This window comes from Panthera leo, chromosome A3 (genome assembly GCF_018350215.1).
Source record: "Panthera leo isolate Ple1 chromosome A3, P.leo_Ple1_pat1.1, whole genome shotgun sequence".
Lineage (NCBI taxonomy): Eukaryota > Metazoa > Chordata > Mammalia > Carnivora > Felidae > Panthera > Panthera leo.
Window position 1 is genome coordinate 45,328,884 of NC_056681.1, and position 16,395 is coordinate 45,345,278.

Consider the following 16,395-nt stretch of genomic DNA (forward strand, 5'->3'; position numbering starts at 1 on the left):
TTAAAGGGGGGAAAATGTGAAAGTTGAGCTAAAATCATTAAATATATTGAGAACAAGGTTTTAAATTTTCATACTTACAATCTGATTCTAAGATGGATGAATTTTTTAAAATTAAGAACAGTGCAAAAGAAAAAATAAATAATTTTATCATTCATTATTACTAATATTTTTTAAGTATTATTTATTATGATTACAATGCCATCTTCTGTTTATTCAATTTTATACTCCTTTTTTCAAAATGAGTTTGCGGGCATTACCATAAAGTGCATATACACAATAAAATTAATAAATAGTAGCTCAAAAAGATAATCTTAGCAGAGTAAGGGGAAAAAGGAGAAACTGGCAATGTTACCAGCACTCAGTCTCACGTCTGGTTACAGCACTAGCTTCAGATTAAAAGCAGAGTTTTTGTGTGGTAAAAGACACCCTGTATTGGGAATCTTGCATTGGCTTCACTTTATTGACTAATTATAAAACAAGCACAGAACAGTGAGTTCCCACAGCTTATAAAATTCATCTTAGCAAATCTCACAAACATGTATACACAGACCTGGTGAATCGTCCCCATCGTAAGTCTCTGCTGACAACACTTGAACCCAGAGCAAAACAGTAACATACAGTGTGTGGGTAAGGGGTGGCACCTGTGTGCACGAAGGCAGGGTGCCCTTTGAATAAGTTACCCTTTTCGAAGAGGAGGAGGGAAAGGCAGAGCCCCAGACTCTGGGTTCTGTCACTAACTTGATTTGTGACCTGGGCTATTTACTTGGTTTTTCTGGAGTCATTTTCTTTATCATAAAAAGCAAAAAACCGAATAAGAGCATCTCCAAAGTTCTTCCAGTGCTGAAATTCATGTTTTATCAAACTATGTAAAAAAATACATGTGTTCATAAGCCACTCCTTTTCTTACATACATTTCCTGGCCAACCACTTGTTACATTTCTCTACTCACCACACTCGGGGGACTATGTAATTTTAAATACTATACTACTTCTAGTAGAAGGAGCATGGTCCAAGTTTCCTGATATACTTCGAGACCTTCAAGCATAAGGCCCTGTTTAGCACTTATAACAGGTTAAAACATCATTTCTGACAAACACCATTATTTGGTAAATATCTAAATAAAACTTAACTCATTTGAAGGAACTGTGCCAACCCAAGTTATCTACTGATAGAGAAAAAACTATATGTTAGAGGAAAAATTTGAAAAAGATAAAAGGATAATGGCAACTCAAAATTTCCTGTCCCCTTTAATACTTTCCTTATTCAAATTTTTAAAATCAAGCATCTGGCTATTGTAGACGTCTACATAAGTGAACAAATAATAATTTGATGGCACATTTAATTTTAGAATGGAATTAAGATGATGCCCACTTCATTGCCTGGTAGAGCTGTCCAGACCTTTCACATTTTTCTCCTCCCTTGGATCCCACAAAGGGCTTGGGAGGTCAACAGATGATCATAAATCCCAGATGAACCTGCTCTGATTCTTAGGACAACCCTGTCCTTTCCTGACTGTGACAGATTAGGGAAGAGACTCAGAAAGGCGAAGTGATTTGCTTAAGGCCACACAGCCAGGAAGTACCAGAGCTCGGTACTCTGTGTCTACCTCCAAAAAGCTCTTCTTCTCTCCACTATTTTATGGCTGCTTCTTAATTTAAACATTCTTCCTGATCCATGGCCAAAATAATAATGATGTCATCAAAATCATTAACAATCATGGACTTAAAACTAATTTTCAAGATCTGACAAGATCCTCCATTAATAAGGGAGATTTTTCTCCCAAATCAAAACTAATCAAACAAACAAAAAGTAGAACTCCACGATAGATTCTTGCTTAATTCAGTGACAAGCTCTTGCTCCAATTCCAACACAACCAATAGATGCAGGGCCAGGCAACTGGTGAGGAATGAGGCCCAAGCACTCACTACCCTAAGCCTGACTTCTGCCCACATCACTTGGCAGCTTCAGTCCTATCAGGGCTGGGAGACTGAGAAGAAGGTGCCGACAGTGAAACTCTCCATGAGAGTTACAGCAAAGTGAGCAGAGTGTTTGTATATCCAGACGGGCAGCAAAGCAAATGGTCTGCACCACGCCTGAGGCAAGGTTGAATACACACAAAAGAATGGGTAGACCACTTCATACATCTAATAACTAAGCAAGGCAATCAGAATAAGAGTGATTATCCTATTCCGAAGGCAAGTGAGGACATGCCAATTATTTCTGCAGCCTCTCATGTATTTCTCATCAAGCCAAAATCATTCAATCCTATTAAACTACTAAAAATTAATACGAACAGTTGGGTTCTCCTGTGTTAACAATAGGAATACATAACTTTATTTAAAGAACTAGTTTCTCTTTGTGCCACCTTCACCGCCATATCCTTTTTCTAGATATGCTCTTTGTATACATCTCCAAATCCACCTTCGAGTCAACTGAGGAGGGAGGTTGACTTCTCCTCCCTGCATCTATCACTTCCAGCTCATGATCCACAATGCTATCTCCTACTAATTCAAAGCAGGCCCATCTATTGTATGAATGCCTTTATTTATATAGAACATCACAGTTTTCCAGTCTTTTCACACTGTTCTCTTTTAGAAATGCTTCATAAATTCTGAGCATCCCATAAATACTAGTGCTTTCTAAAGCAATGTTGCAATATTCTACCACCCTCAGGACCTTTAAAACTTCCATTTCTTATGCAATTAGTTCATCATCTGCCTCTTTTCTTCCCCTGAGGGTGATGTCAGACTACTCGCATTCTTGACCCTTCTCACCCTGTGAGATGTAAGAAACACCCATCTCCTTGGCTCTCTGCTCCCACCTAAGGCCCTGTTCACCTCATTCACAACTTCACTTCTGTAGTTCTCCTCTCTCTCCCTCCAAGGCTGTCCTCACTGGATGATGCCCACTGGCAAGCAAACAGACTTCAAAACCACACACCTTAAACCTTGTCCTCCATGTATGCTGCCCACTCAGCTGGCTCTCCTTTTCCTCCTCCCTTCCACCTCTGCAAAGTCCTGACTATACTTGCTACCTCTATTGCCCAGGTCTCATTTTCTCCTCCATCCACTCTAAGTGGGCCTCATTCCCCTAGAACATTTACAACCACCAACATCTTGTCAAAACCAATGGTGAACTGGTCATTCTCCTCTTACTCAATACTTACCTCCAGGCATCCAGACACATACTCTGCTAGTTTCCCCCCCAGCTCCATGGCCACCCTTTCTCAGCATCTTCGGCTGCCTCCTCTCCTCCACCAATCATGGAGATGGATGGCTCTTTCCTCTCTAGGACACCTACTCTCTCCATGGTGACCCTACCCAGTCCTATGACTTTAAACACATAGCCCAACATACCAACAGCTCTCACAGTTTTATGTCTAGCCTGAACCACTCCCTGACCTTATCCCCATTCCCATGCTTCCATTTACCCTTTACTTCCTCAAATCTACCTGGCCCTCGACCAAGGACATCAGCTCTTGTTATCTTCCTAATTTCTACCAACCTCAACAAATCAAAAGAAGTAGGTGGCAGACAGGTGGGAAGGCCTAAAAGAAACCTAGTTCTAATTGTAAAAAATAGATTACAACCTTCAAGACAAAGCTAAGAAGGAAAATTTCTAGAAGTTTAGTTTAATGTTACTCTTAAAATTTTCAATGATTAAAATTATTTTGCTGTAAAATATGATTCATTTCTTACATTTGCAGTGTTTTAATAAAGAAGACTTACCCTAAACAGTAACCCTGCCAAGCTCTGGGCAAACAAGTCCTTTATTTGTTTATCCTTTGGCTTCTGCATGACAGCTTCTGTTATCCTGAGTAGTATTTGCAACATCTGTTCCCTGGGCCACCCAAAATAAAAGCTCATATTATTAATCATGTCTCCAAAGCACTTTCATTTATAGGTACAAGAAATTCTCTTAAGAATTCAGCAACATTGGTAATCAGAGTAGAAGTATTAACAATCTGAATGCCAACTTTATAACGAATACCATATTTTATCAAAACAAACCACCTTATGTTACAACAGTTCTAAAAATATGTGTCCTGTGCCCACATTGATTGGCAGGATAAAACAGGTATCATCCTAGCCTGATTTTATCCCCATCAGACAGGGAGGCAAGACTGTCTCTCCAACTACACCAGTCTGTTAAAGGTGTTCAGTGAATAGCTATGCCCATGTGAACTTACGCAGCACCCTTAAGTTTTCCCATCCATTCTTTTACTTAACCTGTGAGGTCTCCATATCTATCTTTGTGGTAGGAAATAAAATGGACATTCTGGTCCTCATTCTGGGGAGATATGCAGTCAGTATCATACTATGACTAAACTCCAGAGGAACTCACAGGTAGGGGGGTTTGGAAAGGTCACTGTTGTTCACTATGAGGCATGGAGCTTTGTGCCTGGAAGATGCTGAGTCTGCAACACAGGGCATGAAGACACCAAATAACACCGCTAATTAGGGTAACAGCAATAAGTTCTTCAGAACAGCCAAAAGGTATTTTTCTTTCTCACAGCTAAGTTACACTCTTCATATTAGCGTGTTTGCTCACTTTTTCTTTTCTTCAATTCTCTACAAACCAAGAACACTGTATCTTTTGTATATAAGGGAGGTCCTTTTGTTCTGAGGGGAATCACCCCTTTTAACTTCTCCTTCGAGGTCTTATACACTAACTGCCTGTTCACCTTTATAACTTTCTCCTTGGTCTACATGCTCTTTAGTGATAAAATCAGGAACTGGACAAAGTAATCTAGTCTAGGTCAAATGAACGGATCTCCAAATCATAGTTACTTTATACTTTTCGCATACCCCACATATTGAGACAGTGTTTTCCCTTAACATGACGTTGAATCTCATTAAGCTTCTCATGGTACAATGACCTCTAAGGGTTTCCTGACGTATTTGTAGCTAACCATTTGGTTTTCATCCCAGAGTTATCCATTGGTATACATTCATAACTCTGCTCTAGTATTTGCCTGTGCTGCATGCTGTCTACAGGTTCTAGATGGAATAAGAAGAGCTGGCAAGCCATGGGAGATCTTGGGCACATGTGTGTGGAGTAGACAGCTTAGAGGAGAATGAGGGAAGAAATGGTGCAGAGCTGGGGGCAGCATGACCCTCACCATATTCAGGGTACCCAGGCCCCTGTCACAGGCCCTGGTGTCACCACTGCCTGCTCACATTTATGCGATGCTTAAGACAACAAAAAACAATCCTTTCCACACGAATGGTTACATATCCATCCTATGAACATGAAGAGAACAAGAGACATAATTTTCAAATAAAACCTCAGTCATGGGAACTGCTATCAAAAAAATGCAAATCTGACCAAAGCAATGACTGACAAAGACACAGGGTTAATTTAATTTCTGAACCCATGAAAACCTGGAAAGCCATGAAATTCCCACACAGAGTCTTCTGGAAGAAAATGAGGGTGAAAAAATTGTCTCCAGTTTGGAAAAAACATTTCCTAACAGTTTTGACAGTTTTAAGTTTGGGTTTTTTGTGTTTTGTTTTGTTTTTGTTTTTGTTTTTTTTTATTTTGTGAAACACTGACTTTTGGTCTCTCCTCCTCAAAGGAGAATTCCACGAGTATAAAACTTCTCTGGAAGCATGTGAAATCATGCGTGTGCGCTGTCCCTGCCCTGACGAATAAATAGGGTTTCCTGCGCTCTTTAGGACTTACTTCGTCCCCATCTTCTCACACATGTGGTACTGTTACCCATTCACACAACGCTGCTCACTGTCACTTCCACTTCTTGGCACTTCCCTGGCTACAACCCTAGTCTAAGCTGCCAGCAGCTATGGCCACAAATTTTGTGCCCCACCGCATTCTCTCCTCCAGAGGAAGTCAGAGAAATCTTCTGGAAACATAAACTGGATTGTGTCCTACCCTTATATACATAGAGGGGTAGCCAGGGTTCCTCCTGTGGTCTGCCAGGCCTCACAACCTGGCTCTGGCTGGCCCCCATCACACCCCCTCCCACTCTCCCTCTCCTTTCTCTGTTCCACCACACTGGCCTACAAGACACCACACTTTCAACCTGCTGTTCCTTCCTTAGGGAGCCCTTCCCTCAGAACTCCCAGTGGCTCATCCCTCCCTTCCCTCAGGGCACTGCTCATTTAGGCCTTCCCAGGCACCTGGTGAAAAACACTCCCCCACCCTCCACTCTGTCCCCTTGGCCAGCTTCACTGTTCTTAGTGCTTAATACCACTGAAATTGCTTCTTTGTTCATTATGTCTCTCAGTCTGAGGACAGAAACCTCACAAGGGCAGGAACACTGTCTGTTCAGTTCGCCCTACGTCCTCACAGCAGAACCTTAGTAGTTATTTACTGGATGAAAGAAGGGAGGAAGGGAATTCAGGCATTGTCTGGCACTAAAATACATAAGGAAATCTGCTAGGGAAACAGGTCACACTTCTTTTTATGTTCTACTGATTATTTTTTGGTATTTTCATCTATTTCTATAAATTGGGTTTTTTTAAATACTTTAACCTGCAAATTTCTGAATTATTAAAGATCAGAGAAGAATTGTTTAACTTTATCTCAGAATTTCCACCAAAAAAAAAAAAATTATCAAGACAATCAAAATACTACTGGTACTAAGATATACTGAACTCATCGTTTTCAAAGAAAAAAAGCCATCAAAAATACTATTGCTGTAACTGTGCTATCGTGGAGCAGATGGTTCTGTTGACAGCATACCAGCATTTCTCATTACTCTCAATGTTACTGACACAGCATTTAACTTTGTTTAAGTCATACTGTTCATCACAGTAGTATTTCCAGCTTTAACAACTGCTTCTTGAGGAAGCAGGAATTTTGAGGAATTTATGCCTTGAAATAATCATTTTGATTCCCATGGTCTCTGTATTAGTGAACCTTCTGCATGATGGGATTTCTCTAGGCCCACCCTTCCCTCACTGAGAAAGAAAAGGACTGGACTCTGGAGCCCTAGAGACCCCTGTCAGCTCAGTCCTGTCTCATTTCTATGCTTTCCACCAACTGCACACAGACCTTTCCAAAGTACCCCTGGCACTGACTCAAGGCCACCCAGAAAAAGCATCAGACAGGCTTGGTCACAGGGCCCCACTGAGGATTTCCATGAGGGAAGTGGGCACCAGTGCTGGTCTGCAGTGGCCTCCGTGGACTGAGCACAGAAGCCAAAAGTCACTGACAGTGACACTGACCACAGCCAGGCTGTTCCTGGGCAGGGCTGGAGGGGAGGAACATGCAAAGGACAGATCGGAGAGACATTTTACAACCAGAACTAAGAGACACGAAGAAAGGGGACTCTGAAACCCCCTCCTAAGCTGGGGTGATACATTCACTGTGGGACAAGGGCCTGGGAAAAACCTAAGGCACTGTTTTTAAAACAGGCAATGTTTTTAGGGACATTATAAACACACAGACACCAAATAAAAACAAAGGATGAAAATGAAAACACTTCACATAAGCACATTTTCATGACGCCACTGTATTTCTGACTGCATTATTTATTCACTCATTCTGACAAGCTGTCATTTAAAATAATTGTTTTTTCCAAAGTGAGTTTAAAACTTCAAATTTGAAGCAATAAAAATAAGTTAACAACATTTCAGAGCAATTAACAACCTTTCCTAGGCTTACAAAAAATGTTTTTATAAAACACCAGTTATATTGTTTCTCCACAAAACAGTCTAATGACAGTTTAAAATGGAAAAATCTACTATTAAGTAATATGACTACTTTTAATTCAGGAATATTTTTAAAACCAATAATAGAAATAAATAAACTATCAAAGTACTGGATACTTACCTTCTTCATAATTCACAGAAACTGTAACCAAAGACTATCATCTTATTGTCAACTTTGTAAAGCCATTTAATAAATGGAGGTCTTAACATTTTAATTATTATTTTGAAAAACAAAAACATCTGTTTTACAATATTAATTTGAAATAAACTTACCATGTCTTTTTATTCATTGTAAGCTCCATTATCATACGCCTAAAAATAATCAAAACAGCTTTACAGGCATCGACTTGTTCTTTCAAGAGCATGGGAACCTCAGCACATGGTTCCAGCAAAAAGACATTTGCAGCATTTGTCAAAAATACCTTGAAATCAACAAATTTTACATTAGAAAGTGTAATTAAACATATGAATCTGAACAAATTTTTCTTAAAGATAATGATATTAATTTTCCTCTACCAATGAGTCACCTTTGAGTTATTTCAATTAAGGCAAGTGGTACCAACACATACTCAAGATTTTTTAAAATGCTTCTCTTAGAATCACTTAAACAACTGAGACCCCTGAAAGACCTTTCCTTAGAAAAAAATTATTAATGCATATTAACATTGCAACTTTAGAAAACGTATGAATCGGAAAAGGTTTTGAAGGCTTCTTTTTGACATTCCTTCATGGGAAAAGGGGGAAAAGACAAGGTAGGCTCACTACCTCTGGGTGAGACATTTGGAGGTGGAGGAGGGGGAGAGGAAGACGAGCAGTGATTGGCCAGTGGCTGGAGAAAAACATCTGATTGTTGTTGGACCTCCCAGAACATGAACTCCGCTGGCAGTAAGCATGGCCAGCAGCATCCAACAGAGGTGCAGACCTCCAGGGGCTCTAGGGAGCCAGGAAATGGCCAAAGCCACGTGATCGACACTGCATAGCTTCTTGGTGCATATGTTTTTAATATGAGAACTTAATAGGTAGTAAGATATAAAACCTAAGTGAGTTCTCACAATAAAAACAGGTCTTAAAAAATTTAATCAGCCAACCACTCTATACTCTGCCTCAGACCTTTAGGATTCCAGTTCACTGTCCCCTTCTGTCAGTGGTATTTCAGTAGAAAACTGTGAGAAGCATGCATCTAGGCTGTTATGCAGTAAGTTACTGCTTGGGGCACTACAGGAATATAACGCTGACAAAGATGACACCAGTGACCCCTCAATGTAGGAGATTCTGAGTTGTCAGTCTGGTGATGACTGGATAGATGGATGTGTACCATCTATCTAGATCCTATGCTTTTTAAGTCTCCTTTGTATTCAACAGTACAAACTCAAAGGATCTACTTCTCTGGCTCACCTGTAGATGAAACTCATTAACACAACATCTCAAAATGGATGTACAAACTGACTAGAGAGATTAAAATAAACGCGCTCAAAAGTCAAGTGGGTGAACTAAAATGTTGAGAACCTATAAGATTATCTTATGCAAGATTAGAAAGGTGTTATGACCCAATTTTTTAGAAAGATTACTAAATAAGCACTATAAAAGTTGATAATGGATGATAACAGCAATTGCAAATAATTTACTAGCCCTCAAGTGGGGAAAAGGAAAACAAAGAAGTTTCTGACTAACCAACTATAGTGGTTTTAGTGTAATTTTAGTGGCTGTCTTTTTTGAAGTACATCATAGATGATCCATTGCAAGACAGATCCTTTTAACTCAATGTATTTGGCTTCTCGATTTGAATTTGAAACTTTGCATATTCCCAAGTAAAAGTGAGGAGTCTTCATATGTTATACACTTCTTTCATTTTATTTTTTAAAAAAGATCAAAATGCAGGTCCATGAATATTTCTTACTACCATGTTAGTATTGGTTAAGGTAAAAATAAAGAAAAAAGGGGCACCTGGGTAGCTCTGTTGGTTAAGCATCCAACTCTCGGTTTCAGCTCAGGTCATGATCTCACTTTTCGTGAGATGGAGCCCTGCGTCGGACTCTTTGCCAACAGTGTGGAGCCTGCTTGGGTTCTCATTCTCCCTCTCTCTCTGCCCCTCCCCTGCTCATGCTCTCTCTCAAAAATAAATACATAAACTTAAAAAAATAAAAAAAAATTAATATGTTCAAATTGTACTTGTAAACAGCAACTGCAGAAGAAGATGATCTTATCAAACCTGCCATTTGGCCATTTTTTCCTAACAAAGCAAGTAAAGGAGCAAAAATGTTGGACACAAAGAGAACAAAAATAGCTACTATAAAAAAAAAAACAACCAAAAATAGCTACTATAATCCAAACTAAACATTTTAAAAATTATTGTGCTATAATCAAGTGGAATTTTTGTTTCTTGGTTCAGCCAAGTAGATGTAACTTAGCCTTTCAGAAAACAAATTAACACTCTTCTGAACCTAGGGAGACACTGGCAGTGGAATGGCTAATGACAGCAAATGGCAACCTACTTGGAGGACAAGGGCTAACAAGGGACACAGGGAAGGGACTCCTACACATACTTCTCTGCTGGCAGAGGGGGGAAGGGGAGGGGGGGCACAGATTATACTACCGACTGGCACCAAAGCTCTTTGAAGCTACTCAAGTAAAATCATCTTGTTTTTTTTTTTAGTTAATTTAAAATTATTTGCTGATTTTCATTGAAAAATGAGAAAATTCAATAGTTATAGTAAACTGTTAATGAATTTGAAGCAAAAAGGGTATCATGATAAGAAATCCTATCAAGAGACAGATGACAGAAGCAGTGTCAGCAAAAACCCGGCAACACACAATCCATGCCCGTGCCATCACCAGACCTCATGCCTGGCCTCTGTGTGGGAGGCCTAACTGGACACAACTAGAAAGGTGAGTATGGGGGGGGGGAGGATGAGGCACCAGGGAGCAGAGGAAACAGAGGCACTCTGTGTTTTCACTTATACTCCTAACAATCTTTACCCTAGATGGACCCAAGAGGTAATCTCCTCATCCCCATTTCTGAGATAAAATCCTGAGGTCTGGGATAAGATTAAGTGATCAGCCAAAGTTTCTCTTTCCAATGTTCCCAAATGGCATTTGTTCTATTGGTTATATATTCATTCAGATAAATATCTAAAAACTGGAGCATTTTTTTATCATTCTTCATAAACAGGCAATTTTTAAGAATAATATTCCTTTTAAGACTATATAATCATCATGATTATCTTTCAAATTAGAGTCCAGGTCGACTAACTACCCATATGTGTTCAGAAAATATTTTTTTCAGATTGAGATCTCAGCCATTTCACTGCATAACAATCCCTCTGAAGAAACTGCAACCCACTCGTAGGTCTCCTTTGACTAGAGAAAGATCTGTACAAACTGAAGGTAAGAAATCAGGAAGAAAACTCAGAGAACTTGAGAGCGGTTTACTGACAGATGGCTAAATATATCACCATACTTTATATGTCACTATCGCAATAAACAAATGTTCAGTGGACTCCAACTGGGGGCCTTTATGTCTCCTGCCAGATGCATACCTGCAGCATAGCCTGGGCCCCGGCTTTCACGTTCTTATTTTCCTCTTCTGTCACACAGCCTCTGCTCACTGCACTCGTGAAGGAGTATGTGCGTCCCCAACTGGAAGAGCGCTTATGACGGGAACTTTCCGAGGAGGTCTTCAGAAGATAAAAATCAGTTAACAGAGGGGGAAGAAGCACATGTTCGCATATTTAATTCCTTACACTCACCAAAATTCATGAGAATGTAGGTTTTAGTAGGGCAAGATTTTTTCCATTTTGTTCACCACCTCCAGAACCTAACTAAAACAGTGCCTAGCATTTAGTATATGCTGAATAAATAAAGGTCCAGACTGAATGAGCCTGTAACACAGACCTTTAAAATGTGTGATAAATTCCATTTGTCTATCTATTTGTTTTGGCCTCATGACTAGTTATTAAAATGATTTCACCAATATTGAAAAATTAAAACTATGGAATTAATATAGATATTTAAAAGTGATATGCCTTCGGCCGCAAATATTTTTAAATTTTTTTTTTCAACGCTTTTTTATTTATTTTTGGGACAGAGAGAGACATAGCATGAACGGGGGAGGGTCAGAGAGGGAGGGAGACACAGAATCGGAAACAGGCTCCAGGCTCCGAGCCATCAGCCCAGAGCCTGACACGGGGCTCGAACTCACGGACCGCGAGATCGTGACCTGGCTGAAGTCGGACGCTTAACCGACTGCGCCACCCAGGCGCCCCTGCAAATATTTTTAAATGTTTGTTGTTAATTGCTACAACAAACACCCACTTTTAGAAATAATTTATCAGACTAGATTTCAAAATAGCATGCCAGATATATAAATATGGTATTAAGTTTCTTTTGTGTCTCAGGAAGAGGTCCCACTGTTTCATTTTAGATTTCTCCAGCTACTAGCGTTACCTAACCAGGACTAAAAGTTCCATTCACATAGCACCCACTCTGAAGACAGCAGCCAGCCCTGTAGTGAGGCTTATTTATGGAGGAGACAACACTCATTATTGGGTTAGTCCTTGTAAGTGTGTTAACATCCTAACTGCTGTAGAACAGTCCACTGCACGAGAAAAGGCTGCCCAATCATTCTAAATTGAGTTTCTCATATGCTATTTATTTAAACACGTCAATACTTAGGCAGTGACATTTTCAGTCTCATACAGAAACCCGTAAAATACGATGGTTTATAAAACAGCTCCGAGCAATACTGAATAACGAAGCTGAGATATACACATGGACTTAGCCTGAAGGTTAGGAGATGACCTTGAACAGAGCACAGCAGCAGCCTCACTGAAACGGGTCCTCAGGGAACTCAGCAACTGGAGAGCATCAGCTATGACAAAAGAGATCCACCTGCCTGTGTCCTACTGACTGGCCCCTTGGCTGACCAGGTATACTTTGCTATAATATGTGTATTCCCAGCTGAAATAACTGGTGATAACATATTACCTCTTTGCTCTCAGTCTCTAAAAATCCTAGTTTCTCAGCATCTTCTTGGGCAACGTCTTTTTTATCTGGTTCTTCCATGAACACAGGTTTGTCCTGGAGGATCCACTTTCGGTACACTTGAACTACCTTCCTTGTTACAGCTATGTCACAGGAAGGCAACAAGAATGCCTAAAAGGAAAAAAAAGAAGACTCTCTTTAACTCCACACCAGCTCAGATCACTATAGAGCCACATAATAGACATTTCCAGTCAGCACCAATTTCAGATTTTCCTCTGAAAGTTACGGGGCCAGGTATTTTTGTGCACACCAAACTTGTCTGAGGAAAAAAAGCATTTCCATAATTGGGCCAGAAAAAAACATGATGCAACTTAAAATTAACTTCTGTATTCTGAATAAGTTTTTCACAAAATAACGACCATGCATACATACACAGATATGCTATTCAAAAACCGATTATAAGACAGCCATCATACCACTGCAGCCAGCTGCAGCCAAGTGTCACCCCTCTTCCCAGCTCCATGTTCAGGGATGTTGTGCTGGTGACAAAGGGAATATTTACAACACAGAAGTTGGCAAATGCTGCCAATTTAGAGCTTTTCTTTTTTCTTTTTTTGGCTTTTCCCCTTCCTTGACTTTCCCTTCCTTCTTTCTTTTCTTCCTCTCTCCCTCCCACCCTACCTTCCTTTATTAAGAGCCAATTGTTCAACATTCACCAGCACACCAGTGAGTACAGACACCAACGTTAACAAGAGCCCCTTGTGCACACTTATGTGGACTTTGTAACATTACCAAATCTCCTATACATATGCACTAAGAATTTTGATTTAATATAAGATTCCAAAAATACAAACAAAAAGCTAAAGGGAAAATGTATTTCCTTTTGAGTATCTGCTCTAAGGAATATTTCTGTCTGAGGGGTGAACACAAAGGAAAAGTATTCAATACTACAACAAATGCTTTCATTCCATAGATGAGGCATTAAGATGAGACCCAGAACACCTGAGATATTTTCCCAGGGTTACAAAGTTAGCTAGCAATGATTCTAGGTTTTGATATCAAGGTTCAGAGATTTAATACTGTCCTTAATGTTCATGAAACAGGATGCAGTTACAGGCAGATTACAGTGTAACAAAGGTTTAGGCAATATACAAATTTCCATAGATGGTGGTTATGTCACATCAAATTCCAGAATAAAGGAATCTGTGTTACAAGACTGCAACATATCAATGTAACAAATATTCTGACTTGTATCTCAAGAAAGATCAACAAAGACAGGGTGCCTGGGTGGCTCAATTGGTTGAGTATCTGACTTTGGCTCAGGTCATGATCTCACGGTCTGTGAGTTCCAGCCCTGCATCAGGCTCTATGCTGACAGCTCAGAGCCTGGAGCCTGCTACAGATTCTGTGTCTCCCTCTCTCTCTGCCTCCGCCCCCAATCTCTGTCTGTCTGTCTCTCTCTCAAGAATAAATAAACATTAGTTTTTTTTTTCTAAAAAAGAAATATCAACAAAGACAAAGAAGAGTATGACAAGGTACAATGGTGTCTGACTCCAATTTTGTTCCAAAATTTTATTACAAATATTTTCACACATACAAAAATGTTGAAATAGTTTTACAGTGAATACCCATATATTACCTCCTAGATTCTACCATTAGCATTTGCTAGATTTGTTTACTACACATCTGTCTAACTACCCTTATCTTTCCTTCTTTCAATACATTTTATTTTTGATGAATTTCAAAGAAATCTGCAGACATCAGTTCATTTCACCCTTAAACATTTCAACATGCATATCGCTGACTAGAGTTCAAAATTTGTTATGGGGCCTTGTTTAAGATGGCGGAGCAGAAGGGGGGCCCTATGCTTGCTTCATCCCTCAAACACAGCTAGATAAATATCAAATCATTCTGAACACCCAAGAAATCAACCTGAATGTCGAGAGAACAGAGGGAGTAAAGAAAACACATCATGGAAAATAGGAGCTTCAGAAACTTAATTCCAGGGAAAAAAGAATCATGGTGCTGCAGAGGGGAGGGAAACTTGATCTCTGAAAGGAGAGAAAGAGATAGAGAGAAAGCAGCACCCAGGGGATTGCACAAGAGAAACACTTCCCCAACACCACTGACTAAGAAAACCAGAGCAGCTGATTATTAGTGGCAAGTTTTTACATACAGCAGGGCTCTAAGTCTGAAGTTTTAGAAGTCTGCACCACTGCTGGGCAGAGCCTGTCAGGCATAGTGATGCTCCTGTGGGAAAGGAGGGCAGAGGCCTGGGAGCAAACCGTGTGCTTTGAGGATCTCCTGGGTCACACTGGGAGAGACAGTTTCCCTTACCGGAGTGCATTTGGGAGAGGCAGCAAGACTCTCAAGGGACAAAAGAGCTGGCAGGCGCTGGCAGCTGTGCTGCCCCGTTCATTAGCATAGGAACAGAGACACCAGCCAAAGACAGCAAACCCTGATGCCAGCTTTGAGACACCACGTGATTGTGCAACTGCTTTTCTGGGATTAATCAGCACTAGTCACAGTGTGGTGAGATGCTCCGCCAAAGGATAAGCATAGGTCTGTGCCATGCCATGTACCTAAAATTTGGAGTTTTGAAACCTAGTCAGGTGCCTGAGATAAAACACAGGGGTACTGTGCTGCCTGGCCAGCACACAGCTCAGACACAGACAGAGTGAAGGCACGATCTAATGGAAGCCAAGGACACAAGACAGGTGATGGTTTGCTCTTCAATGAGGGCTTCCTGGACAGCGGCAGGTGCAAACTACCTGCTCAGGAACAAGACAGTGGGGTGACGCCATTTTCATCTCCTGCCCACCAGCACTGACCAACCTCAGTAAGCAACACAGCACCTCCCATGGAGGCTGGAGCCACTTACACCAAGCTTCACCCCACTGTGCCCTGCAGGTGCATCTTTACTAGGGCAAGTTAGCCTGACAACCAGTGCAGCAGGCGCCTCCCCCAGAAGAACAGCAAAACCCCTTGCATGCATGAAGTCTACTGACCATAGAGTGCTCCAGGATCAGGCTTATTTTAACAAGCAGATAAAAGCACACCTACTTAAAACATCATAAACTAAATAGGGTCCAATAACTTCACACTTCAGGTAAGGAGAAAATTCTGCAAAGGACTGACCTGAGGGAAAGAGCAGACAAAACACAATACACACTGTGAAACACTTCCTAAAATGCCAGGCCCTGGAAAGTATAGAACCCCTTCTTAATTATAGCCATTACTCTCAGTAGCAGGAATATAACAGGCTTTCCTAATACATAAAAGAACAGTGACTTAGACAAAATGACATGAATAGAGGCAATCACCCCAAAGGAAAGAACAAGAGGTCATGGCCAGGGATTTAATCAAAGCAGATATGAGTAATATGCCTGAATCAGATTTTAAAACAATTATAAGGATACTAGGTGGGCTTGAGAAAAACACAGAAGACACTAGACAATCCCTTATTGCAGAGATAAAACAACTAAAAGCTAGTCAGGCTGAAGTAAAAATGGTATAAGTGAGATGCAAAACCAACTGGATGAAATGACAACAAGATGGACAAAGCAGAGGAACAAATCAGTGATTGAGAAGATAAAATTATGAAAAATAATAAAGCTGAAAATAAGAGGAAAAGAAAAGTAGTGGATCCACAAATGTAGATTTAGGGAACTCAGCAACTCCATAAAGCATATCAACATTCATATTGTAGGAGTCCCAGAAGAAGAAGAGAGGGAAAAGG

At 40.4% G+C, this 16,395-nt stretch overlaps 1 protein-coding gene across 8 annotated transcripts in view; it reads right to left on the minus strand.

Annotated features, from left to right (window-relative positions):
- RALGAPA2 (Ral GTPase activating protein catalytic subunit alpha 2) overlaps positions 1-16,395 on the minus strand; it is a 322,181-nt gene that overhangs the window by 209,294 nt on the left and 96,492 nt on the right. For all 8 annotated transcript variants that reach the window (XM_042931750.1, XM_042931748.1, XM_042931749.1 and 5 more), the window contains 4 exons: positions 12,660-12,827; positions 11,213-11,350; positions 7,950-8,098; positions 3,729-3,840 (listed from right to left, as the gene is read on the minus strand). In XM_042931750.1, coding sequence (XP_042787684.1) covers positions 3,729-3,840; positions 7,950-8,098; positions 11,213-11,350; positions 12,660-12,827 — 567 coding nt within the window. The remainder of the gene's footprint in view (positions 1-3,728; positions 3,841-7,949; positions 8,099-11,212; positions 11,351-12,659; positions 12,828-16,395) is intronic.